The 24256-nt window shown below is 58.1% G+C and overlaps 2 protein-coding genes across 2 annotated transcripts; both read left to right on the top strand.

The window, feature by feature from the left end:
* The first annotated feature begins 3526 nt into the window (after positions 1–3526).
* Positions 3527–5155, top strand: LOC134402347 (zonadhesin-like). The gene is made up of 5 exons (XM_063131747.1): positions 3527–3973; positions 4080–4363; positions 4449–4790; positions 4884–4908; positions 5051–5155. The coding sequence occupies exons 1-5, from the start codon at positions 3527–3529 to the stop codon at positions 5153–5155; spliced, it is 1203 nt and encodes a 400-aa protein (XP_062987817.1).
* A 41-nt stretch (positions 5156–5196) lies between these two features.
* Positions 5197–6553, top strand: LOC134402346 (IgGFc-binding protein-like). The gene is made up of 2 exons (XM_063131746.1): positions 5197–5847; positions 5960–6553. Exons 1-2 carry the CDS (start codon positions 5197–5199, stop codon positions 6551–6553), a joined length of 1245 nt encoding a protein of 414 aa, XP_062987816.1.
* The last annotated feature ends 17703 nt before the right edge of the window (positions 6554–24256 follow it).

Here is a 24256-nt window from a genome sequence, read left to right as displayed (position 1 = left end):
ACACGCATTTGTTGTCTAAAAACATCCATTTGCTGATCCATTTTTTTAAAAATAACGGTATTATTCTCCGCTATTGCCGCTTTAATTTCCACTAAAGAGGGTGGCTGACTGCCAATTGCTTCTCCCCCTTCAGCCATGTTTTTTTCTTTGTTTGGTACTGTGTCTAAGAAAACTGGGCCTATATCTTCGTCTTCCTGTTCTACTTCAGGGACTGTATTTTCCAGGTGGGAGAGGTGGGAGAGATTATGATTGGATGGTTTCTTTTTTTGTGTATTAAACCTTTCCCACTCCTTTCTAATTCTCCTTTTAATGTGAGACATAGGACGCTTCTGGGCAGGGCATAAATCCTAGAGTCCAGCTCACTTTCTTGGTGGCTTTTACTAGCTTATCTTCTGTGTGTTAAACACTCTTCCTTCTTCCCAAGGGGGGGGGGATATATCCGATTCACAACAGCATTCACTAGAGGGGATCAGAACTAATCATACACAGTCTATCAATATCCCACATCACCCTCACCGAATGCTGTTTTCTTCCACCCCTACACCCCCCCTTCTCGCCACGACGATAATTACAGCAAAAAGCTTCCACTTTACAAAGCCAGTATTTCAGTCTTTTCCATTTAAGATAGAAGATGAAAGGAGAGAATCACTATAAATCAGTTCAGCATCTAACAAAAACAAATTCTTTCTTTCCAAACTGCGCCACACCAACAGACAGACCAGTTTGATTTACTTTCACTTTTGCAGCCGAAGCTTATACAAACATTCCGTCTGTCTCACCTTATCTCTTCAGCTTTTTCCAACACCGGCAGCATTTATAGTCCTTTTTCCATCATTTGCTCAAAGATTTATGCCCATTAAAAGAGAGATAATTGCTTTTCCCGGCGAAGCCGATTAGAGCCTCAAAAGAAACCCGCCGTCTCCATGGCCGCCAAGCTCCGCCCCCCTTCCCCGTGTGTTGCTAAGCAGGTGATGGTGTCCTCTTGTTCCTTCTGGTCGGATCTCTAGGTGTGACCCCTCACCTGTCATTCCCCGTCCCTGCGACCCTGCTGAGGAAGCGGGCTTCGAAGACCTCTGCCGAGTGATCCTGGCCAGCCAGGGGCCTTTTGCCGCCTGTCACTGGACCATCCCGCCTCAACCGCACTTTAAGAGCTGCGTGTATGACCAGTGTGCCACCGAGGGAGACGCGGGGCAGTTCTGCCAAAGCTTAGAAGCGTACGCTGCTGCGTGCAACCTGTCCGGCGTGGACCTTGGCGACTGGAGGAAGGAGACCGGCTGTGGTGAGTGGAGCTGCTCTCAGGCTCCCGAGCGTGAGACCTCAACAGGTGTCGGCGTTCCTCCTGCTGCCAGTCCTGCTTTCCGGGTCTGGCGCCTGCATGTCTCAGCGCCTTTCTCACCGTGAGCTTGATTCCACCGGAGGGTGATGGAGGGAGGAACGGGAGGGGGGGCTGTATCCTGCCAGAAACGCCAGGGTGCAGCCACTTGTCATGCTGAGCGTAGGAAAATGGAAGCAGGCTTTGCGAGGCATGGGAGGCTGTTTCCTGGATGGCTTTCGCTGGGAGGCGACTAGCTCTTCCGTGCTGGTGACACTTGGAGTTGTGTGCCCTCTGGGAGGATGCGGAAAGATAGGGGTGTACGCCAGCGGGAGAGAAGAGATAAGCACAGTAGGCTGAGCGCGTAACACATTTGGCCCAACCGCCCTGACGTTGCTCCAAAAAGGGCTCCCCAGCGTCAGGGGATTGGACGGAGGTTTCCGGGACACGTCTCAGTCTCTTTTGTGTGCCGTTGTCAGATGCGACCCCTCAGTGCAACTTCTCCTGCTCCTTTGATGTGGACTTCTGCTCCTGGACGCAGTCGTCCGCCGACAGCTTAGACTGGACCCGGCACAAGGGCCCGACGTCCTCGCCGACCACAGGACCGTCGTTCGACCACACCACGGGAGGTGAGGGAGATGACCTGGGCTGGTAGGGAGGGCAAGAGGCTCACCCCGCCAGGGGCCCCGGGGAGCATGAACAGTGCCGGGCTGTCTCCCCACATCCCACAGGAGGTCCGTCGCTTTGACCCGTGCTTCTCTATTGCAGACGGTTATTTCATCTACGTGGACGGCAACGACGCCAGCGCCAACGCAGGGGACGTAGCACGCCTGCTCAGCCCCGTGTGCACTTTACACGGGCCCAACTGCTTGCGCTTCTGGTACCACATGTACGGCGTGGCCCGCACCATGGCGCTGCACGTTTACGTGATCTATGACGGTGAACCACCCCGGTTGACCTGGTCCGAGACCGGGAACAAGGGCGACCGCTGGCAGATGGCAGAAGTCAGCGTGGATCACAGAGGAAGGGTGCAGGTACTGGACTGAGCGCCACCGCCTCTGCCACGGCACGCCGGGCACCTCGGGCAGAGTCTTGTCCAACCGTGAAACTGACTGGAGATGCTCCCTCTCTGTAGATCCTCCTGGAAGGCGTGTGGGGAGAAGACTTCCGCAGTGACGTGGCAGTGGATGACATCTCCGTATCGGAGGGAGCTTGCCCATGTAAGGCGTCGAAGTCCCCCGTTGCTCAGGGCTTATCAGTGGCGCTGCTGCTAGATGCAGTGGGGACAAAGGCCTGGCAACCTTGTGTGGCAGGCTTCCTAGAGTGGCTGTTTTCCCGAGAGCGGCGGGGGTGGGGAGCGGCAGTGAGGGGGAAAGAAAATCCCTGGCATATTATGGCCATATGTGGGGCTGGGAGGGTTCCACGTCCCAGAAATGCCTCCTCCTCCTCTGTGCCCGGTCGAGGTCTTTGGCGTCACCTGAATGCGTCTAGTTCACAAGTCCAGCTTTGCACTGACCCTGAGGATCAGGGGGACGTGAAGAGCCTTAGGGAGCAGCTTCTCCCGGGGGACTGCCGCATCCCTGGCCTGGGGGTCACCTTTGGCAAGTCCATGGCGTGAAGCACCTTCAGGCTGGGGGCGGGCATTCAGCTGTAAGGTGTACGTGTTACAGGCAGGTTTCAACGACCATCGTTTCTGCCCCAAGCCCCCTGAGTCGCCTGGGAGGTAAGCTTACAGGAAAAACTGAATGCCGTTTCTCATCGCAGACCCTGTGACCCCCACCCCGGACACCACCAGTACCACAACTCCGACAAGCACCCCGGTACCCCCTCCTTCTTTCGGTAAGTCTCCGAGGATCAAGGCCTCCTGGGCCTTCTGCTCCCAGTCTGGCACCTGCATACTGTATCTCAGCATTTTTCCACGAAAGGGAGGGCTTTCTTTTCCACGAAAGGGAGGGCTTTCTTTTCCTAAGCAGAAATGAAACTGATCCGTGCCCTCTGTCTGCCTCTGGCGTTTGTCGCCTGAAGCTTCTTGGGTGGGTTTAGATTGGCTTGAACTATTGCAGGTTCAGGGAGAGCCATGGCGCTGGGCCGCTGAGCCTAGAGGGTGTCCAACAGCTGATCAAGGGGGTCTCCTTTCCCTCAGGCTTCCCAGGCAGCTGGGAGCACTCTGGGCTTGGGGCTGTGTTGCTATGTAACCGCCGGCTGGTAGAGGCCATGGGGCACCTACCTTACTCCCCGGAACAGAGGAGTCCGGCGCCCATGACAGGGCAAGCGGAAGCCCCTTTGGCCCATTCACGGGCAGATTCACCTGTCATTGTGTTGAGGAATGGACACGCAGAGACGCTGGCCTCCGACTCTTCCCGTTTCCACACTCTCCCACACGAGCCTGCCTCTGACCCACTTCCCTTCCTGGCAGGGTCCTGTGTGGTGTCGGGTGACCCTCATTACTACACCTTTGACAAGCAAACTCACCACTTCATGGGCAACTGCACCTACACCCTCTCCCAGCTGTGCAACCAAACCAGCCCTCCGCTGCCCTACTTCAACGTGGAAGCCACCAACGAGCACAGAGGGGGCAACACACAGGTGTCTTACGTCCAGAGCGTGGACGTGGACGTGCTAGGCCTCCGGATCACCCTGGAGAAAGGGGGAACGGCGAAGGTACGTGATGCTGGCTGGGGATGGATGTGGGCCCGGCAGAAGGGACGTTAGAACGCCCCTCCGACACCAGTCGGTCTCTAACGGCCGTGCCTGCCCCTGTCTCCAGGTCGATGGGGAGGAAGTCGTCGTCCCCTCCACACCGAAAAGGGGTCTGCAAATCTTGCCCAGCGGCTTCTACACGGTGGTCTCGACGGACTTTGGCTTGAAAGTCAAGTATGACGGAAACCATCAAGTGGAAGTGACGCTCCCGAGTCCCTACAAGAACCTGGTCTGCGGCATGTGTGGAAACTACAACGGTAACCCCCAGGACGATTTCCTGAATCCCCGCGGGGAACGGGAGCCGGATTCCACCAGCTTGGGGAACAGCTGGCAGGTCTCCAACCTCACCAGGTTTGTAGCTCACCCTACGGAGGTATGAAGTTTCCGCGGAACGTGGAATGCCAGGTACCAAATCACGGTGGTGCTTTTGTCTCAGTTGCTCCGCAGGGCCCCCTCCTCTCTGCACGGAGGCTGAGAAGGAAGCCGCCCAGAGCAGCAGCTTCTGCGGACTCCTCACGGATGCGGCGGGGCCGTTTAGGCATTGCCACGGCACCATCAACCCAACGGGGCACTTTGACGGCTGCCTTTACGACCAGTGCGCCCTGCACCTGGACCCTGGCTCCCTCTGCAGGAGCCTGCAATCCTACGCAGATGCCTGTCTGTCCCTGGGGGTTCTTGTAGAGCCCTGGAGGAACGCCACCTTCTGTCGTAAGTTTCTGAGGAGCAGCAGCGGCACCCGCAGCCTCCCTCCCTTGGGTGCACAAGAATACCTGGGCAGGTGGGGGAGCTCGGGAGGGCCGCAAACAGCATGGGGGCAGTTGGCTTCCTACCCTCTTCAGAGAAAAGCTCTTCCTCTCCGTGATTTTTCCAGGGACACTGCTCATACGGGGCTCCACGTGGGTCAATTCCCTCTCTCTTCCGTGTGCAGTGCGGTTCCTTGGGCTACAGGAACGCCCCCTCCTCCTCCTCCTCCTTACAACAAGCTAGGGTCCCTACTGCCATTGCTACACCTGCTTGTCTTCCTCGCCACTCTGCTAGGGCAACAGTGCAGCGGAGAGGGCCCTTGGGCCAACGCTAGCTTGTATGAGCTCCCAGGGACAGTTCTCAGCATCGTCTGTGCGGGACCGCTGCCAGAAGTCCTAGGGAGCTGCTGCCAGGCCCAGCACATGGTAGTCCTGGGCTCGATGGAGAAAAGGCTTTCATTAGACCTGACCGAGCCCCATTTTCTCTCCGCAGCCATTTTCTGCCAGCCCAACAGCCACTACGAGACCTGCGCCAACGCCTGCCCCGCCACCTGCCTGCTGCCAACGGCTCCGGCCAGCTGCAGCCTGCCCTGTGCGGAAGCCTGTGTCTGTGACAGCGGCTTCCTCCTCTACAGCGGCACCTGTGTGCCCAGCCACCAGTGCGGGTGCTGGCACCAGGGCAAGCACTACCCTGTGGGCTCCGACTTCTGGACCGACGACACCTGCTCTTCCAAATGCACGTGCCGCACTCCAGGCGGCCAGCTGAAGTGCTCCGACGCTTCCTGCCCGAACGATCAGTACTGCGGGGTCCAGAACGGGGTCCCAGACTGCTACACTCACACCTACGGGCTCTGCCGCGTCCATAACGACCCCCACTACAACACCTTTGACAAAGAGACGCACCACTTCATGGGCAGCTGCACCTACACTCTGGCCAGGCTGTGTGGCAACGGCACGGGGCTGCCCTCCTTCAACATCGAGGCCAAAAACGAGCACCGCGGGAACCCGTCCGTGTCCTACGTCCAACGGGTGCTGGTGGAGGTTTACGGGCAGCGGATTGAGATTCTGAAAAACCACCCGAGCCAGGTGCTGGTAAGTGAACAGGAGCCCGCCCCCTCCCGGCCGTTGGTTCGCAAGGAGGTCTCGGGGGAGTTCTTCTTCTGGGAAAGGCGTTGTGGATTTCATGTGACTTCTCCCTCCGCAGGTGAACAAAGTGTGGAGAACCCTGCCCGTGCGGGAGCGGAACGGCTCTGTGACCGTGGGCAGGAGCGGCCGATACGTGACCCTGGAGACGGATTTCCGGCTGACGGTCTCCTACGACACCGACGCCTCGGTGGAGATCAGGGTGCCCACCGCCTATTTCAACAGGACCTGTGGCATGTGCGGCAACTTCAACGGCCTCCGTCAGGATGACAGCATGATGCCCAACGGAGAGCAGGCCAAGAGCACCACTCAGCTGGGAAACAGCTGGCAAGTTCCAGGCGCGGAGTACGACCCCCCCTTTTGCGGTGTTCCCGTGCCGCCCCCGACCCCGACCCCGCCCTGCCTCCCACAGCAGGAGGCTCTTTACAGGACAGATGCCTTCTGCGGGCTACTGACGAGCAGCCAGGGGCCTTTCGCCGTCTGCCTGTCCGTGATCAACCCCGAGAGCTTCTTCGAGAGCTGCGTCTTTGACCTGTGCGCCCTGCAGGGGAGCCAGCCGGCCTTGTGCAAAGCACTGGAGGCCTACGCTGACGCTTGCCAGAGAGCTGGCGTGGACCTGCCCAGCTGGAGGAATGCCACCTTCTGCGGTGAGTAGCACCCTGCAATGCCTCTGAAGGCTGAGGAGGGGCATGCAGTAGTTGGGGGAGGGGGCCTGCTGGATCACTTCCGGGGGCTGACGCTCAAGCAGGTCATTTACGTGGAGAGCAGCTATCGCCTGGAATCTTCCTGCCGCTTTAGAGACAGGCGCGGGCTCCCTGAGCGTAGGCAGGGAGGCCCAACTGCCAAGCGTCGTCCGTCCTGGCCGGGAAGCACTGACGGTTCTTGCTTTGCTTCGCAGGCCCCTCTTGCCCTGCCAACAGTCACTACAACCCGTGCACCAGCTCCTGTCCGGCCACTTGTTCCAGCCCGCTGGCCCCTGGGAACTGCAGCAAACCTTGCGTGGAGGACTGCGAGTGCGACGAAGGGTTGGTCCTTAGCGGGGGACGCTGCGTGTCTCTGGCGGACTGCGGCTGCCTGGCGGGAGACAACTATTACGAGGTGGGTTCCCGGGCCCCGCCAAAGCCCTTTGGCGATCCGGAGTCTGCCGCAGCTTGCAGCCACGAGGCACGGCTCTAACGCTTCTCCTTTGCTCGTCTCCCACAGAAAGGAGAAACGTTCTGGAAAGCGGACTGCGTCGGACGGTGCCGCTGCGTGGGCAACAACACCTTAGATTGTAGCACGGAGACCTGCCCAGCGGGCCAAATCTGCACGGTGCAGAATGGCATCCTGCGCTGCGACTTTCCAGACAAGGCCACCTGCCAAATCTTCGGGGACCCACACTACATCACCTTTGACGGGAGACTGTACCACTTCCAGGGCGGGTGCAATTACACAGCAGTGGAGGTCTGCACCAATTCCTCCGAGCGCTTCTCGGTGACGACTAGGAACGAACATCGCGGGAGCCAGGCCTGGACGGCGCTCAATTCCGTGGCTGTCTCGTTCAGAAACCTGCACATCGCCCTGAGGAAGAACAAAGAGGTCTACGTGAGTATTGCAGCCCACAGCCAGAGCCAGGCTGCAGCTCCGGGATGTCCCGGTGGGCATGTTTGCCCCACAACACCTTGCCCGGCCCTGCCGACTCCGAGTGTGTGCAGGGCACGACTAGCGCCACGTAGCGCCTCGACTGGCAACTGCACCGATATCTGGGTGCCGGTGTTCTTCAGATGTCCCTTCAGGGCATCTGCCGAGGGGAGGGGAGGGGGGCTTCCCTGCAGATGTCCAGTGGAGAGTTAGAAAGTACAGCCTGTCGAAGGGAAGCGGCCTGTGAGGCCAGAGGAGCTGGACGGAGTTCCTCGCAGCAGCAGCTGCGGGAGCCGGAGGCTGAGCGGGCTCCCGTTGTCCTTTCTCCAGGTGAACGGAGCAAAGGCGACTCTTCCTGCGAGGCTGCAGCTGGGGATCACAGTGCAGCAAAGCCCTCCGTACGTGGTCGTCGACAGCCCCTTTGGCTTTCGGGCCATGTTTGACGGTGACCAGCAGCTGTTTGTCCAAGTGGACGAGAGATACAAGGGGCACCTGTGTGGGCTGTGCGGCACCTACTCCGGCAGCCAGCTGGACGACTTCCGACGGCCGGATGGAATCCTGGAACTCGATGCCAATGAGTTTGGCGAGAGCTGGAGAGTGACGGACGACAGCTGGCCGTAAGTGTTGGGAACAGGGGCCCTCGCCAAGGACCATCTGTCGCTCTCTGTGCCCCTCCGCCGCAGCGTTCCTGCACCTGAAAAGGGAGATGCCGCAGTGTCCTTCTGTAGAACTGGAAAAGGCGCAGATAAGGGCAGTCGAAACGGCCAAGGAGCCCGAACGGCTCCCTTGGAATGAAGGGTCAGAGCATGGGGGGCTACTGAATTTACACACACAAAAAGGCAAGGAAGTGGAGACACGACAGAGGTGTATGAATAGCAGTGGGTCGGGGAAGCAAACGGGGAGACTGAGCTTGCCCTCTTGCCCTCCTTCTTTCGGGAGCAGCTGCTTGGCCACGGTGGGTAAGAGGAAGCTGGACTGATAGGCCCTTGGTCTGATCCAGCGGGGCTCCTCTGATGTTCTAAGGACAGGAGCCAAAGACGGGGCCAGAGCGAACCAGGATTTCCGCCACGAAGCAAACTCTGGCCACGAGCCCAGTCAGTCATGTTTTCATTCCTTCGCCGTTTCAGCCCACCAAATTCCACGGCTAGCCAGGGTCGCGTTAATGCAGAAGTTAGGTGGCTGTTTTTTCCGTGCGTACCTAAGCAGGTGATGGTGTCCTCTTGTTCCTTCTGGTCGGATCTCTAGGTGTGACCCTGTCATTCCCCGTCCCTGCGACCCTGCTGAGGAAGCGGGCTTCGAAGACCTCTGCCGAGTGATCCTGGCCAGCCAGGGGCCTTTTGCCGCCTGTCACTGGACCATCCCGCCTCAACTGCACTTTGAGAGCTGCGTGTATGACCAGTGTGCCACCGAGGGAGATGCGGGGCAGTTCTGCCAAAGCTTAGAAGCGTACGCTGCCGCGTGCAACCTGTCCGGCGTGGACCTTGGCGACTGGAGGAAGGAGACCGGCTGTGGTGAGTGGAGCTGCTCTCAGGCTCCCGAGCGTGAGACCTGGACAGGTGTCGGCGTTCCTCCTGCTGCCAGTCCTGCTTTCCGGATCTGGCTCCTGCATGTCTCAGCGCCTTTCTGACCGTGAGCTTGATTCCACCGGAGGGTGATGGAGGGAGGAACGGGAGGGGGGGCTGTATCCTGCCAGAAACCCCAGGGTGCAGCCACTTGTCATGCTGAGCGTAGGAAAATGGAAGCAGGCTTTGCGAGGCATGGGAGGCTGTTTCCTGGATGGCTTTCGCTGGGAGGCGACTAGCTCTTCCGTGCTGGTGACCCTTGGAGTTGCGTGCCCTCTGGGAGGATGCGGAAAGATAGGGGTGTACGCCAGCGGGAGAGAAGAGATAAGCACAGTAGGCTGAACGCGTAACACATTTGGCCCAACCGCCCTGACATTGCTCCAAAAAGGGCTCCCCAACGTCAGGGGATTGGACGGAGGTTTCCGGGACACGTCTCAGTCTCTTTTGTGTGCCGTTGTCAGATGCGACCTCTCAGTGCAACTTCTCCTGCTCCTTTGATGTGGACTTCTGCTCCTGGACGCAGTCGTCCGCCGACAGCTTAGACTGGACCCGGCACAAGGGCCCGACGTCCTCGCCGACCACGGGACCATCGTTCGACCACACCACGGGAGGTGAGGGAGATGACCTGGGCTGGTAGGGAGGGCACAAGGCTCACCCCGCCAGGGGCCCCGGGGAGCATGAACAGTGCCGGGCTGTCTCCCCACATCCCACAGGAGGTCCGTCGCTTTGACCCGTGCTTCTCTATTGCAGATGGTTATTTCATCTACGTGGACGGCAACGACGCCAACGCCAACGCAGGGGACGTAGCACGCCTGCTCAGCCCCGTGTGCACTTTACACGGGCCCAACTGCTTGCGCTTCTGGTACCACATGTACGGCGTGGCCCGCACCATGGCGCTGCACGTTTACGTGATCTATGACGGTGAACCACCCCGGTTGACCTGGTCCGAGACCGGGAACAAGGGCGACCGCTGGCAGATGGCAGAAGTCAGCGTGGATCACAGAGGAAGGGTGCAGGTACTGGACTGAGCGCCACCGCCTCTGCCACGGCACGCCGGGCACCTCGGGCAGAGTCTTGTCCAACCATGAAACTGACTGGAGATGCTCCCTCTCTGTAGATCCTCCTGGAAGGCGTGTGGGGAGAAGACTTCCGCAGTGACGTGGCGGTGGATGACATCTCCGTATCGGAGGGAGCTTGCCCATGTAAGGCGTCGAAGTCCCCCATTGCTCAGGGCTTATCAGTGGCGCTGCTGCTAGATGCAGTGGGGACAAAGGCCTGGCAACCTTGTGTGGCAGGCTTCCTAGAGTGGCTGTTTTCCTGAGAGCGGCGGGGGCGGGGGGCGGCAGTGAGGGGGAAAGAAAATCCCTGGCATATTATGGCCATATGTGGGGCTGGGAGGGTTCCACGTCCCAGAAATGCCTCCTCCTCCTCTGGGCCCGGTCGAGGTCTTTGGCATCACCCGAATGCGTCTAGTTCACAAGTCCAGCTTTGCACTGACCCTGAGGATCAGGGGGACGTGAAGAGCCTTAGGGAGCAGCTTCTCCTGGGGGACTGCCGCATCCCTGGCCTGGGGGTCACCTTTGGCAAGTCCATGGCGTGAAGCACCTTCAGGCTGGGGGCGGGCATTCAGCTGTAAGGTGTACGTGTTACAGGCAGGTTTCAACGACCATCGTTTCTGCCCCAAGCCCCCTGAGTCGCCTGGGAGGTAAGCTTACAGGAAAAACTGAATGCCGTTTCTCATCGCAGACCCTGTGACCCCCACCCCGGACACCACCACTACCACAACTCCGACAAGCACCCCGGTATCCCCTCCTTCTTTCGGTAAGTCTCCGAGGATCAAGGCCTCCTGGGCCTTCCGTTCCCAGTCTGGCACCTGCATACTGTATCTCAGCGCTTTTCCACGAAAGGGAGGGCTTTCTTTTCCTAAGCAGAAATGAAACTGATCCGTGCCCTCTGTCTGCCTCTGACGTTTGTCGCCTGAAGCTTCTTGGGTGGGTTTAGATTGGCTTGAACTATTGCAGGTTCAGGGAGAGCCATGGCGCTGGGCCGCTGAGCCTAGAGGGTGTCCAACAGCTGATCAAGGGGGTCTCCTTTCCCTCAGGCTTCCCAGGCAGCTGGGAGCACTCTGGGCTTGGGGCTGTGTTGCTATGCAACCGCCGGCTGGCAGAGGCCATGGGGCACCTACCTTACTCCCCGGAACAGAGGAGTCCGGCGCCCAGGACAGGGCAAGCGGAAGCCCCTTTGGCCCATTCACGGGCAGATTCACCTGTCATTGTGTTGAGGAATGGACGCGCAGAGACGCTGGTCTCCGATTCTTCCCGTTTACAAAGTCTCCCACACGAGCCTGCTTCTGACCCGCTTCCCTTCCTGGCAGGGTCCTGTGTGGTGTCGGGTGACCCTCATTACTACACCTTTGACATGCAAACGCACCACTTCATGGGCAACTGCACCTACACCCTCTCCCAGCTGTGCAACCAAACCAGCCCTCCGCTGCCCTACTTCAACGTGGAAGCCACCAACGAACACAGAGGGGGCAACACACAGGTGTCTTACGTCCAGAGCGTGGACGTGGACGTGCTAGGCCTCCGGATCACCCTGGAGAAAGGGGGAACGGCGAAGGTACGTGGTGCTGGCTGGGGATGGATGTGGGCCCGGCAGAAGGGACGTTAGAACGCCCCTCCGACACCAGTCGGTCTCTAACGGCCGTGCCTGCCCCTGTCTCCAGGTCGATGGGGAGGAAGTCGTCGTCCCCTCCACACCGAAAAGGGGTCTGCAAATCTTGCCCAGCGGCTTCTACACGGTGGTCTCGACAGACTTTGGCTTGAAAGTCAAGTATGACGGAAACCATCAAGTGGAAGTGACGCTCCCGAGTCCCTACAAGGATCTTGTCTGCGGCATGTGTGGAAACTACAACGGTAACCCCCAGGACGACTTCCTGAATCCCCGCGGGGAACGGGAGCCGGATTCCACCAGCCTGGGGAACAGCTGGCAGGTCTCCAACCTCACCAGGTTTGTAGCTCACCCTACGGAGGTATGAAGTTTCCGCGCAACGTGGAACGCCAGGTACCAAATCACGGTGGTGCTTTTGTCTCTCAGTTGCTCCGCAGGGCCCCCTCCTCTCTGCACGGAGGCTGAGAAGGAAGCCGCCCAGAGCAGCAGCTTCTGCGGACTCCTCACGGATGCGGCGGGGCCGTTTAGGCATTGCCACGGCACCATCAACCCAATGGGGCACTTTGACGGCTGCCTTTACGACCAGTGCGCCCTGCACCTGGACCCTGGCTCCCTCTGCAGGAGCCTGCAATCCTACGCAGATGCCTGTCTGTCCCTGGGGGTTCTTGTAGAGCCCTGGAGGAACGCCACCTTCTGTCGTAAGTTTCTGAGGAGGAGCAGCGGCACCCGCAGCCTCCCTCCCTTGGGTGCACAAGAATACCTGGGCAGGTGGGGGAGCTCGGGAGGGCCGCAAACAGCATGGGGGCAGTTGGCTTCCTACCCTCTTCAGAGAAAAGCTCTTCCTCTCCGTGATTTTTCCAGGGACACTGCTCATACGGGGCTCCACGTGGGTCAATTCCCTCTCTCTTCCGTGTGCAGTGCGGTTCCTTGGGCGACAGGAACGCCCCCTCCTCCTCCTCCTTACAACGATCTAGGGTCCCTACTGCCATTACTACACCTGCTTGTCTTCCTCGCCACTCTGCTAGGGCAACAGTGCAGCGGAGAGGGCCCTTGGGCCAACGCTAGCTTGTATGAGCTCCCAGGGACAGTTCTCAGCATCGTCTGTGCGGGACCGCTGCCAGAAGTCCTAGGGAGCTGCTGCCAGGCCCAGCACATGGTAGTCCTGGGCTCGATGGAGAAAAGGCTTTCATTAGACCTGACCGAGCCCCATTTTCTCTCCGCAGCCATTTTCTGCCAGCCCAACAGCCACTACGAGACCTGCGCCAACGCCTGCCCCGCCACCTGCCTGCTGCCAACGGCTCCGGCCAGCTGCAGCCTGCCCTGTGCGGAAGCCTGTGTCTGTGACAGCGGCTTCCTCCTCTACAGCGGCACCTGTGTGCCCAGCCACCAGTGCGGGTGCTGGCACCAGGGCAAGCACTACCCTGTGGGCTCCGACTTCTGGACCGACGACACCTGCTCTTCCAAATGCACGTGCCGCACTCCAGGCGGCCAGCTGAAGTGCTCCGACGCTTCCTGCCCGAACGATCAGTACTGCGGGGTCCAGAACGGGGTCCCAGACTGCTACACTCACACCTACGGGCTCTGCCGCGTCCATAACGACCCCCACTACAACACCTTTGACAAAGAGACGCACCACTTCATGGGCAGCTGCACCTACACTCTGGCCAGGCTGTGTGGCAACGGCACGGGGCTGCCCTCCTTCAACATCGAGGCCAAAAACGAGCACCGCGGGAACCCGTCCGTGTCCTACGTCCAACGGGTGCTGGTGGAGGTTTACGGGCAGCGGATTGAGATTCTGAAAAACCACCCGAGCCAGGTGCTGGTAAGTGAACAGGAGCCCGCCCCCTCCCGGCCGTTGGTTCGCAAGGAGGTCTCGGGGGAGTTCTTCTTCTGGGAAAGGCGTTGTGGATTTCATGTGACTTCTCCCTCCGCAGGTGAACAAAGTGTGGAGAACCCTGCCCGTGCGGGAGCGGAACGGCTCTGTGACCGTGGGCAGGAGCGGCCGATACGTGACCCTGGAGACGGATTTCCGGCTGACGGTCTCCTACGACACCGACGCCTCGGTGGAGATCAGGGTGCCCACCGCCTATTTCAACAGGACCTGTGGCATGTGCGGCAACTTCAACGGCCTCCGTCAGGATGACAGCATGATGCCCAACGGAGAGCAGGCCAAGAGCACCACTCAGCTGGGAAACAGCTGGCAAGTTCCAGGCGCGGAGTACGACCCCCCCTTTTGCGGTGTTCCCGTGCCGCCTCCGACCCCGACCCCGCCCTGCCTCCCACAGCAGGAGGCTCTTTACAGGACAGATGCCTTCTGCGGGCTACTGACGAGCAGCCAGGGGCCTTTCGCCGTCTGCCTGTCCGTGATCAACCCCGAGAGCTTCTTCGAGAGCTGCGTCTTTGACCTGTGCGCCCTGCAGGGGAGCCAGCCGGCCTTGTGCAAAGCACTGGAGGCCTACGCTGACGCTTGCCAGAGAGCTGGCGTGGACCTGCCCAGCTGGAGGAATGCCACCTTCTGCGGTGAGTAGCGCCCTGCAATGCCTCTGAAGGCTGAGGAGGGGCATGCAGTAGTTGGGGGAGGGGGCCTGCTGGATCACTTCCGGGGGCTGACGCTCAAGCAGGTCATTTACGTGGAGAGCAGCTATCGCCTGGAATCTTCCTGCCGCTTTAGAGACAGGCGCGGGCTCCCTGAGCGTAGGCAGGGAGGCCCAACTGCCAAGCGTCGTCCGTCCTGGCCGGGAAGCACTGACGGTTCTTGCTTTGCTTCGCAGGCCCCTCTTGCCCTGCCAACAGTCACTACAACCCGTGCACCAGCTCCTGTCCGGCCACTTGTTCCAGCCCGCTGGCCCCTGGGAACTGCAGCAAACCTTGCGTGGAGGACTGCGAGTGCGACGAAGGGTTGGTCCTTAGCGGGGGACGCTGCGTGTCTCTGGCGGACTGCGGCTGCCTGGCGGGAGACAACTATTACGAGGTGGGTTCCCGGGCCCCGCCAAAGCCCTTTGGCGATCAGGAGTCTGCCGCAGCTTGCAGCCACGAGGCACGGCTCTCACGCTTCTCCTTTGCTCGTCTCCCACAGAAAGGAGAAACGTTCTGGAAAGCGGACTGCGTCGGACGGTGCCGCTGCGTGGGCAACAACACCTTAGATTGTAGCACGGAGACCTGCCCAGCGGGCCAAATCTGCACGGTGCAGAATGGCATCCTGCGCTGCGACTTTCCAGACAAGGCCACCTGCCAAATCTTCGGGGACCCACACTACATCACCTTTGACGGGAGACTGTACCACTTCCAGGGCGGGTGCAATTACACAGCGGTGGAGGTCTGCACCAATTCCTCCGAGCGCTTCTCGGTGACGACTAGGAACGAACATCGCGGGAGCCAGGCCTGGACGGCGCTCAATTCCGTGGCTGTCTCGTTCGGAAACCTGCACATCGCCCTGAGGAAGAACAAAGAGGTCTACGTGAGTATTGCAGCCCACAGCCAGAGCCAGGCTGCAGCTCCGGGATGTCCCGGTGGGCATGTTTGCCCCACAACGCCTTGCCCGGCCCTGCCGACTCCGAGTGTGTGCAGGGCACGACTAGCGCCACGTAGCGCCTCGACTGGCAACTGCACCGATATCTGGGTGCCGGTGTTCTTCAGATGTCCCTTCAGGGCATCTGCCGAGGGGAGGGGAGGGGGGCTTCCCTGCAGATGTCCAGTGGAGAGTTAGAAAGTACAGCCTGTCGAAGGGAAGCGGCCCGTGAGGCCAGAGGAGCTGGACGGAGTTCCTTGCAGCAGCAGCTGCGGGAGCCGGAGGCTGAGCGGGCTCCCGTTGTCCTTTCTCCAGGTGAACGGAGCAAAGGCGACTCTTCCTGCGAGGCTGCAGCTGGGGATCACAGTGCAGCAAAGCCTTCCGTACGTGGTCGTCGACAGCCCCTTTGGCTTTCGGGCCATGTTTGACGGTGACCATCAGCTGTTTGTCCAAGTGGACGAGAGATACAAGGGGCACCTGTGTGGGCTGTGCGGCACCTACTCCGGCAGCCAGCTGGACGACTTCCGACGGCCGGATGGAATCCTGGAACTCGATGCCAATGAGTTTGGCGAGAGCTGGAGAGTGACGGACGACAGCTGGCCGTAAGTGTTGGGAGCAGGGGCCCTCGCCAAGGACCATCTGTCGCTCTCTGTGCCCCTCCGCCGCAGCGTTCCTGCACCTGAAAAGGGAGATGCCGCAGTGTCCTTCTGTAGAACTGGAAAAGGCGCAGATAAGGGCAGTCGAAACGGCCAAGGAGCCCGAACGGCTCCCTTGGAATGAAGGGTCAGAGCATGGGGGGCTACTGAATTTACACACACAGAAAGGCAAGGAAGTGGAGACACGACAGAGGTGTATGAATAGCAGTGGATCGGGGAAGCAAACGGGGAGGCTGCGCTTTGCCCTCTTGCCCTCCTTCTTTCGGGAGCAGCTGCTTGGCCACGGTGGGTAAGAGGAAGCTGGACTGATAGGCCCTTGGTCTGATCCAGCGGGGCTCCTCTGATGTTCTAAGGACAGGAGCCAAAGACGGGGCCAGAGCGAACCAGGATTTCCGCCACAAAGCAAACTCTGGCCACGAGCCCAGTCAGTCATGTTTTCATTCCTTCGCCGTTTCAGCCCACCAAAGTCCACGGCTTGCCAGGGTCGCGTTAATGCAGAAGTTAGGTGGCCGGTTTCCCTGTGCGTACCGAAGCAGGTGATGGTGTCCTCTTGTTCCTTCTGGTCGGATCTCTAGGTGTGACCCCTCACCTGTCATTCCCCGTCCCTGCGACCCTGCTGAGGAAGCGGGCTTCGAAGACCTCTGCCGAGTGATCCTGGCCAGCCAGGGGCCTTTTGCCGCCTGTCACTGGGCCATCCCGCCTCAACTGCACTTTGAGAGCTGCGTGTATGACCAGTGTGCCACCGAGGGAGATGCGGGGCAGTTCTGCCAAAGCTTAGAAGCATACGCTGCCGCGTGCAACCTGTCCGGCGTGGACCTTGGCGACTGGAGGAAGGAGACCGGCTGTGGTGAGTGGAGCTGCTCTCAGGCTCCCGAGCGTGAGACCTCAACAGGTGTCGGCGTTCCTTCTGCTGCCAGTCCTGCTTTCCGGGTCTGGCGCCTGCATGTCTCAACGCTTCTCCACAAAAAGGGGAGTTGTTGTTTTTTAAGCAGAAATGAAACTGATCCTTGCCCTCCCTCCACATCTGTCGTTTGTTGCCTGAAGCTTGTTGGGTGGGTTTAGATTAGCTCGAAATGTTACAGGTTCAGGGGGGAACCATGGTGCTGGGCTTCCTCAGGTAAGACTGCCAAGTCCCCAGTGTCTCAGGGTTGATCAGTGGCACTGCTGCTGCCTAGAGTGGTTATTTTTCTGCGCACAGGGGGGACGATCAAAAATGAAAATCACTGACATATTAGGTAAGCACTGCGAAGACTGTGCTGGGTAGAGGGGCTGGTAGGGTTCCATGTCCCAGAAATGCCTCCTCCCTCTCTGTGCCCAGTCAAAGTCTTTGGCATCACCCGAGTGCATCTAGTTCACAAGACCAGCTTTTCACCAACCCTGGGGATCAGGGGGACATGAAGAGCCTTATGGAGCAGCTTCTCCTGGGGGACTGCCACATGCCTCGCATGGGGGTCAACTTTGGCAATTCCGTGGCGTAAAGTACCTTCAGCCTGGGGGAGGGTATTCAGCTGTAACATTTACGTGCTACAGGCAGGTTTCGCTGACCATTGCTTCCGCCTCAAGACCCCTGTATAGCCTGGGAGGTAAGCTTACAGGAAAAACTGAATGGCATTTCTCATCGCAGGCATTGTAACCACTCCCCCGGACACCACTACCACAACTCCTACAAGGTCCCCGGACACCACTACTACGAGTCCTACAAGCACCCCGGACACCACGACCGCGAGTCCCCCGGACACCACGACCGCGAGTCCCCCAGACACCACGACCGCGAGTCCGCCGGACACCACTACCACGAATCCCCCGGACACCACTACCACGAATCGCCCGGACACCACTACCACGAATCCCCCGGACACCACTACCAGGAGTCCCCCGGACACCACTACCACGAATCGCCCGGACACCACAACCGCGAGTCCCCCGGACACCACTACCAGGAGTCCCCCGGACACCACTACCACGAATCGCCCGGACACCACAACCGCGAGTCCCCCGGACACCACTACTACAAATCCCCTGGACACCACTACCGCGAGTCCCCCGGACACCACTACCACGAATCCCCCGGACACCACTACCGCGAGTCCCCCGGACACCACAACCACGAATCCCCCGGACACCACAACCACGAATCCCCCGGACACCACTACCACGAATCCCCCGGACACCACTACCACGAATCCCCCGGACACCACTACCACGAATCGCCCGGACACCACAACCGCGAGTCCCCCGGACACCACTACCACGAATCCCCCGGACACCACTACCGCGAGTCCCCCGGACACCACTACCACGAATCCCCCGGACACCACTACCGCGAGTCCCCCGGACACCACAACCACGAATCCCCCGGACACCACTACCACGAATCCCCCGGACACCACTACCACGAATCCCCCGGACACCACTACCGCGAGTCCCCCGGACACCACAACCGCGAGTCCCCCGGACACCACTACCGTGAATCCCCCGGACACCACTACCACGAATCCCCCGGACACCACTACCAGGAATCCCCCGGACATCACTACCAGGAGTCCCCCGGACACCACTACCGCGAGTCCCCCGGACACCACTACAGCGAATCCCCCGGACACCACTACCGCGAATCCCCCGGACACCACTACCTCGAATCCCCCGGACACCACTACCATGAGTTCCCCGGACACCACTACCACGAGTTCCCCGGACACCACTACCACGAATCCCCCGGACACCACTACCAGGAATCCCCCGGACATCACTACCAGGAGTCCCCCGGACATCACTACCAGGAGTCCCCCGGACACCACTACCGCGAGTCCCCCGGACACCACTACCGCGAATCCCCCGGACACCACTACCGCGAATCCCCCGGACACCACTACCTCGAGTTCCCCGGACACCACTACCGCGAGTCCCCCGGACACCACAACCGCGAGTCCCCCGGACACCACAACCAAGAATCCCCCGGACATCACTACCAGGAGTCCCTCAGACACCACTACCAGGAGTCTCCCGGACACCACAACCGCGAGTCCCCCGGACACCACAACCAAGAATCCCCCGGACATCACTACCAGGAGTCCCTCAGACACCACTACCAGGAGTCTCCCGGACACCACAACCGCGAGTCCCCCGGACACCACAACCAAGAATCCCCCGGACATCACTACCAGGAGTCTCCCGGACACCACTACCGCGAGTCCCCCGGACACCACTACCATGAGTCCCCCGGACACCACGACCGCGAGTCCCCCGGACACCACTACCACGAGTCCTACAAGCACCCCGGCACCCTCTCCTTCTTTCGGTGAGTCTCCAAGGATCGGGGCCTCCCGGGGCTTCTGCTCCCAGTACTGCTTTGCAGATCTGGCTCATGCATGTCTCAACGCTTTTCCACGAAAGGGAGGGTTTTCTTTTCCTAAGCAGAAATGAATCTGATTCAGTGCCCTCTGTCTGCGTCTGGCGTTTGTCACCTGAAGCTTCTTGGGTGGGTTTAGATTGGCTTGAAGTATTGCAGGTTCAGGGAGAGCTATGGCGCTGGGCCGCTGAGCTTAGAGGGTGTCCAACAGCTGATCAAGGGGGTCTCCGCAGAGTCCTGTCTGGTGTCCAGTGACCCTCATTACTACACGTTTGACAAGCAAACTCATCACTTCATGGGCAGATGCACCAAAACCCCTCCCAGCTCTGCATTCCAGTTAGCGCTGCCCTTTATCCTTTTTATTGGGGTTTCTACAGGCGTCCTCTTCAACGGATTGGGTCCTGCCATGTGTTCCCATTATGTTCTGCATGTTTTCCTGGGCAGATGGCCTTGTAGAATCATAGAATCATAGAATAGCAGAGTTGGAAGGGGCCTACAAGGCCATCGAGTCCAACCCCCTGCTCAATGCAGGAATCCACCCTAAAGCATCCCTGACAGATGGTTGTCCAGCTGCCTCTTGAATGCAGGCCCCTTGTAGGCCCCTTGTAGGCCCCTTCCAACTCTGCTAATCTATGATTCTGTGATATACAAATGACACCTGCTCAAATTCCCTTTTCAGTACAACTGTTAAAGATACAGGAGCCCTGTCCTCCGTTTCATAGGGTCACCCTAGTTTTGGTTCTAAACAGGCATTGGGTATTCATAGAAATGGAACTCTAAATATCAGAATTCCACAGCAGTGTGACACCTTTGCTATTCCGTCTCTTGAACCTTCAAGTGCAGGAGCAGTATATGCTGGGGATAAGTGGTGTGTATGTGTGTGCTGTGGCTTTCGCCGTCATGCCCCACTTGTGGGCGCCTCAGAGCAATCTCTCTGGCCACTCATGGAAAGAGAATGTTGGAGGAAGTGGTCAGATCCTCTTGTCTCCTTTGCTTCCGATCCCTGGCTTTTGCGAGCATCCCCTTCCAGGAGCCGTGGCCGACATCAGGGGTGTGTGTGTGGCAGGGCTCCTGCCAAGGGGCCAGGCTCCAGCAGAGGCTCGTTGGCAACAGCCCCCTGGAGTGGCTGCTCCTCTTCTCCCTTGCAGTCTGCTTGTTCACCTGCTTCTTGTTCTGGCAAGTCAGTGGCAGACATGCAAAGCAGCAATTGTTTCCTGTCTTTCTGCCTGTCAAGGAAGCAAGTGGTAGCAATGGTGAGAAAGAGGAGGAGGAGGAGCAAGAGCAGCCGGTGACCATGGCTGTGAGAAGGCAGGCCCAACTGAGGGGGCGGTGGAGGGTGTTTTGCCAAGGCCCTCCAAAAACTGGAGCCGGCAGTGCCACGAGCACCGGGCAGCATCATTCCTGCAATGACATGGTCACCAGTGGGCTAATTTCTCCTTCCTTCCTTCCTTCCTTCCTTCCTTCCTTCCTTCCTTCCTTCCTTCCTTCCTTCCTCTCAAGGAAGCTGCAGTGCCTCGGGGGACCCCCATTACACCACGTTTGATGGCAGAGCCTACGATTTCATGGGCAACTGCACCTACACCCTGGCCAAGGTCTGCAACAGCTCCAGCGGTGGGCCAGCTGCCTTTGACGTCTCCACCACCAACGAGCACCGGGGAGCAAACACGGCCGTCTCTTACGTCAATTCGGTGCACGTGGCGGTGTACGGCCACCGGGTTTCTTTGCTGAAGAATGGGAAAGTCAATGTAAGGAGTCCCCTACCCCCGTACAGAGCACGCATAGGTTATGTTACCAGTTACCATGGGTTATGTTATCAGTGACCTAGGGAGGTTGTGGGCTCTCCCACACTAGAGGCCTTCAAGATGCAGCTGGACAGCCGTCTGTCAGGGATGCTTTAGGGTGGATTCCTGCATTGAGCAGGGGGTTGGACGTGATGGCCTTGTAGGACCCTTCCAACTCTGCTATTCTATGATTCTATGGGTGCCACACAGAATACCTGAGCAATGCAGTCCCTACCCAGGAGGTTTGCAGTCCTGTGTGCCAGACAGGAAGGAGGGTGGTCAGCTCAAGGACTGGCAGCGGAGAGGGGAGAAGGGGAGCAGAGTTCTCCGCTGCCATTCTGTGGGACGCCCAAAGCAACTGCGGGGCCAGTTTAAGGCTGCAGCAAAGCTTAGCTGCCAATGAATTTCAGCTTTCTTTCTTGCTCATTTAAAAGGCAAGCTTCTAGTCTTTAAGGCTGAAACTGTGTGGGCAATGCCTGGTGAAGGCACAAAAGCTGGGAGGGTTAATGAATAGGATTTCTTTGGCCAGGGAGGGTGGCAGTTCCAGGCCCTTGCCTTTCCCCAGGGTACACTGAAGCAGATTCAGTGATCCCAAAGAGCGAAAATGGCAGCAGGTAGAAGGAAATCAGGCAAATTTGTCTACTGAATATCTGAGGCTGCATTTCTAGACTCACATCATTGGCCCATGGAGCTCAGTGTTGTCTGCTCTGACTGGCAGCAGCTCTTTAGAAGTTCAGGCAGAGAGAGAGAGAGAGAGAGAGAGATGTCTTTGTTCGCTGTGGTTCTTTGGACCCTTTGAACTGGAGATGCTGCCATGGGCTGAATCCGGCCCTTTCTGCCTCCAAAACTAGGGTCCTCTCCATCCCCTGAATTTATAGAGTTCCCAAAGTTTAGCTTTCCTTCGTGCATAACTCAGCACCGTATTTTGATATATCGTTTTAAAAATAATAATGTTTTCCTGGAGGTCCAATATAGAAGAAATAGATCTTTAACAGTTTGCACATCACACTCCCCCCCCCAGCCCAATTACCCCACACATACCCAAGGGCGGAGGGCTCTGGGGGAGAGTTTGCTTAACAGAAAAGCATATTCAGTCCTTTGAAGGTTTAGCCCGCCCCGCCCCGCCCCGCCCCGGCCTCACAGGCTTGGGGCGGAGTCACACTTTCAAAGTGACCTGGCTACATCCAAATGAAACCAGGCTTTAGAAGAGCCCTACTGAGAATCTCCCACCCTTCGGAGCCTGGCCTCGGCCACCAAATCTGCCCCTAGGAAAAGGTTTTACCTGAGCCCAGGCAGATGCCTGGTCCTCTAAGTGCAGGGAGTTCCACAGGGGCAACGCAGCCTCCGACAGACCCTTCTATAGAGTCCATTCCTACACGGAGTGGGTACGTGGAGGGGGAAGATGCCAGGGGGACTCCTGGGCTCCTTCCAGAGGTCCTGGTCACAATAATAATATAATAATTTATTATTATTACTTCCGGCAGGCCTACCCAGTGGAATTTTAGGATGCTTTTAGGATGTTTTAATAATGTGTACTATGTTTTTAATCAATTTTATGTATTTATACTTATTGTTGTTCCCTGCCTCGATCCAAACGGAGAGGTGGGTAAGAAATTTATTATTATTATTATTATTATTATTATTATTATTATTATTATTATTATTGGGAGCTGGGCAGAGCCTGGAGATCTCCAAGGCATGCAGGGCCTGAACTGTCGTGTACTTTTTGCTCAGGTCGATGGCAGCAGACGCAACCTGCCCGTCTTCATTGCCAACAACAAGGTTGTGTTGCAGAGCAGCGGCAGCTACGTTTTCCTGGAAACAGACTTTGGCCTGGAGGTCCGATTTGATGGGAACCATTACGTGGATGTCTCCGTGCCTCCTGAATTCAAGAGACAACTCTGTGGCCTGTGTGGTGAGCCCTGGACCTTTACTCTCTCCCAGCAGGATGGGCTCTGGAATCCTCTTGCCCTAAATTAATCAGCTTTGGGGGGGTGCGTTATCCTGCCCTGCCGTGCCCTGCCCTGCGACCCATGAATAACCTTCCCCCTTCTCAGCTCGTTCCATGAGCCTGCTGACATGTGCCAAATCCCAGGCCAGGAAAAAGTAGAACAGCTTCTGTGGGTCACAATCAGCCCTCTTCCTCGCCCCACTCGACCCGTCACGTGCTTCCTACACACATATACACACACAAGAGTGCTCTTATTTCTGTTAGGAGACTGGTGAAGATTTCTTGATCCTATTTGACACACACACACACACACACACACACCTGTTCTTTGGGAATTAAATAGATTTTGTGAAAAACAAAGATGTGAAAAACAAAGATGTGAAAAACAAAGATTATCAATATATAGCAAAGGTTTTTTTTCTCAGCCTTTAACATCAAACCAACTTGGAAGTGTTTACAGACTGCATCCCGCAGATCTTCTGGAAGCCACTTTGAGCAAATGGAAAAGAGGCCCCAAGTTAAACAGAGGCTGACCAGGGATTTGGACTCAGGACAAAAATGAGTAAAATCAACGAACACCAGCAATAAAATGCCCGGCCCGGCAGCACTTAAATCTAAAACACAATTTCAGCTAAAACCCCGAATAGTCCACTGAACCCTACTGAGGAGAAGGCCCAGAGGAAGCAAGTATAAGAGCTCCATGAGACGAGAGTTTTATTGCACGCTCGTTCCTGGGCCCTCATGGAGTTTGCTCAGGTCCCTCCCATGGCGCCGTCCGCCTCCCGCGCCCCTTCCGCCCCTTCTGGCCTTCCTTCCGCGGCAAAAAAAACACCCTGGTTAAGTCCGATGTTTTTTTTAACCTCAGAATCGCTGCTCTCTGCTGCTGTGTGCAGGAGAAGCAGCGCCGTTAGAGCAGCAGACACAACGGACCTCAGGCTCCTTGTGTCCTTCCTCTTTTGAACAGAGGAAGTAACTGAGGAAGGAAGACGCGAAGGTAGGGAGCCTGTTAACCCCTGGTGTGATGGAGCTCTTGAGGGCCCCTATTAAAGCTTGCAAGGCTGGAGTCTGGCGGACCCCTGATGGTAGCGCATTCCAGACGCGCGGAAAAGGCCCTGGCTCATCTGCCTGCCCGCTTAACTGTTCTCAAAGGTGGGTGCGTGAGAAGGGCTTAATACCTTAACAGAAGTCCCAGAATTTGTCTTTTCTTCGCCCACAACTCGGCACAGTATTCTGATAGCTGCTATGGCTGCTGACCCTCCTC

This window comes from Elgaria multicarinata, chromosome 8, assembly GCF_023053635.1.
Source record: "Elgaria multicarinata webbii isolate HBS135686 ecotype San Diego chromosome 8, rElgMul1.1.pri, whole genome shotgun sequence".
In the NCBI taxonomy this organism is placed as follows: Eukaryota; Metazoa; Chordata; class Lepidosauria; order Squamata; family Anguidae; genus Elgaria; species Elgaria multicarinata.
Note: the sequence above shows the minus strand (reverse complement) of the source record. Positions and strands in the feature narration are given on the sequence as shown.

What these genes read in the sequence shown, in the direction of transcription:
- LOC134402347 (XM_063131747.1), top strand. Translation starts at nt 3,527, where the DNA reads ATGGGGCACCTACCTTACTCCCCGGAACAGAGGAGTCCGGCGCCCATG. An exon ending in AGAAAGGGGGAACGGCGAAG is followed by an intron (nt 3,974 to 4,079) that starts GTACGTGATGCT and finishes CCCTGTCTCCAG; the next exon opens with GTCGATGGGGAGGAAGTCGT. An exon ending in CTGCTCATACGGGGCTCCAC is followed by an intron (nt 4,909 to 5,050) that starts GTGGGTCAATTC and finishes CCACTCTGCTAG; the next exon opens with GGCAACAGTGCAGCGGAGAG.
- LOC134402346 (XM_063131746.1), top strand. Translation starts at nt 5,197, where the DNA reads ATGGAGAAAAGGCTTTCATTAGACCTGACCGAGCCCCATTTTCTCTCC. An exon ending in ACCACCCGAGCCAGGTGCTG is followed by an intron (nt 5,848 to 5,959) that starts GTAAGTGAACAG and finishes CTCCCTCCGCAG; the next exon opens with GTGAACAAAGTGTGGAGAAC.